The sequence below is a fragment of the Trichinella spiralis genome (assembly GCF_000181795.1).
Source record: "Trichinella spiralis strain ISS 195 chromosome Unknown Scfld6506, whole genome shotgun sequence".
In the NCBI taxonomy this organism is placed as follows: Eukaryota; Metazoa; Nematoda; class Enoplea; order Trichinellida; family Trichinellidae; genus Trichinella; species Trichinella spiralis.
Window position 1 is genome coordinate 1 of NW_003533445.1, and position 802 is coordinate 802.

At 38.0% G+C, this 802-nt stretch overlaps 1 protein-coding gene across 1 annotated transcript; it reads left to right on the forward strand.

The window, feature by feature from the left end:
* Window positions 1-139: 139 nt before the first annotated feature.
* Tsp_15746 (hypothetical protein) lies at window positions 140-670 on the forward strand (the record flags this gene model as incomplete). Its single annotated transcript, XM_003366134.1, has 3 exons — window positions 140-347; window positions 439-473; window positions 551-670. Coding segments are annotated over 3 exons (363 nt in total), but the record flags the coding sequence as incomplete, so codon positions are not given.
* Window positions 671-802: the final 132 nt, after the last annotated feature.

Here is an 802-nt window from a genome sequence, read left to right on the forward strand (position 1 = left end):
ACAGTGGTTGTTGAAGTTGCTGACATAGCGTTCAAAAGACGTATGACAAAAAACAGTAAGTATTGACTTTGTTTCATTAGATAGCAAGACGATGGGCGTATCAGATATATGTAGAATTTGGTAAAATCTGTAATTACAGATTACGTCATCACCTGAGCTTTTATGGAGTTTTATTTGTTTTGGGCACCGTGATAAGTCATGTTCAGATCATTTCGTTCTAAATGTGGCATCCGTAAGTATTGAATTTGCACCCGATTGCAGTTGCATCGTACAGTGTACGCATTTTATCCATGACAGCATTACATTGGCGTCAAGCGAATACGATATTTTTTCTGATGGCGCTCTGAGTAAGTTGAAGTTGGTGCAGTGACGTTTTCCAGTTGTTCTAGTGTGGTTTCACTTATCACAAGAGTAAGAAGGGATTAATTGTAATTGTAGCAATTTCGCTGAGTCAGCCGAGCAGTGTTCGTGCTGTCAGTGCGTTTCGAATGTGATATGACAAAAATTAGTGAGTAGCTTTTGTTTATAATAGCGTTATAAATAATAATAGGTTACGTCATCCCATGAAGCTTGTATTGTTGGCACCCCTTGTTCACATGGACATAAAGGCGTTTTCCTAGCCGTTCCAGTGTGCCTTTGCTTACCACAAATTTTATCGGTTTATGAGTAAGTATTGAATTTGATTAATTAGATAGCTGAAAGAAACGAGTGTTACATGCATTGAATTAAATAACATCTATAATGACAGTTAACATAATACGCTGAACTGTTTCAACTTCCCTTCCTCCTGGACACCCTGCTC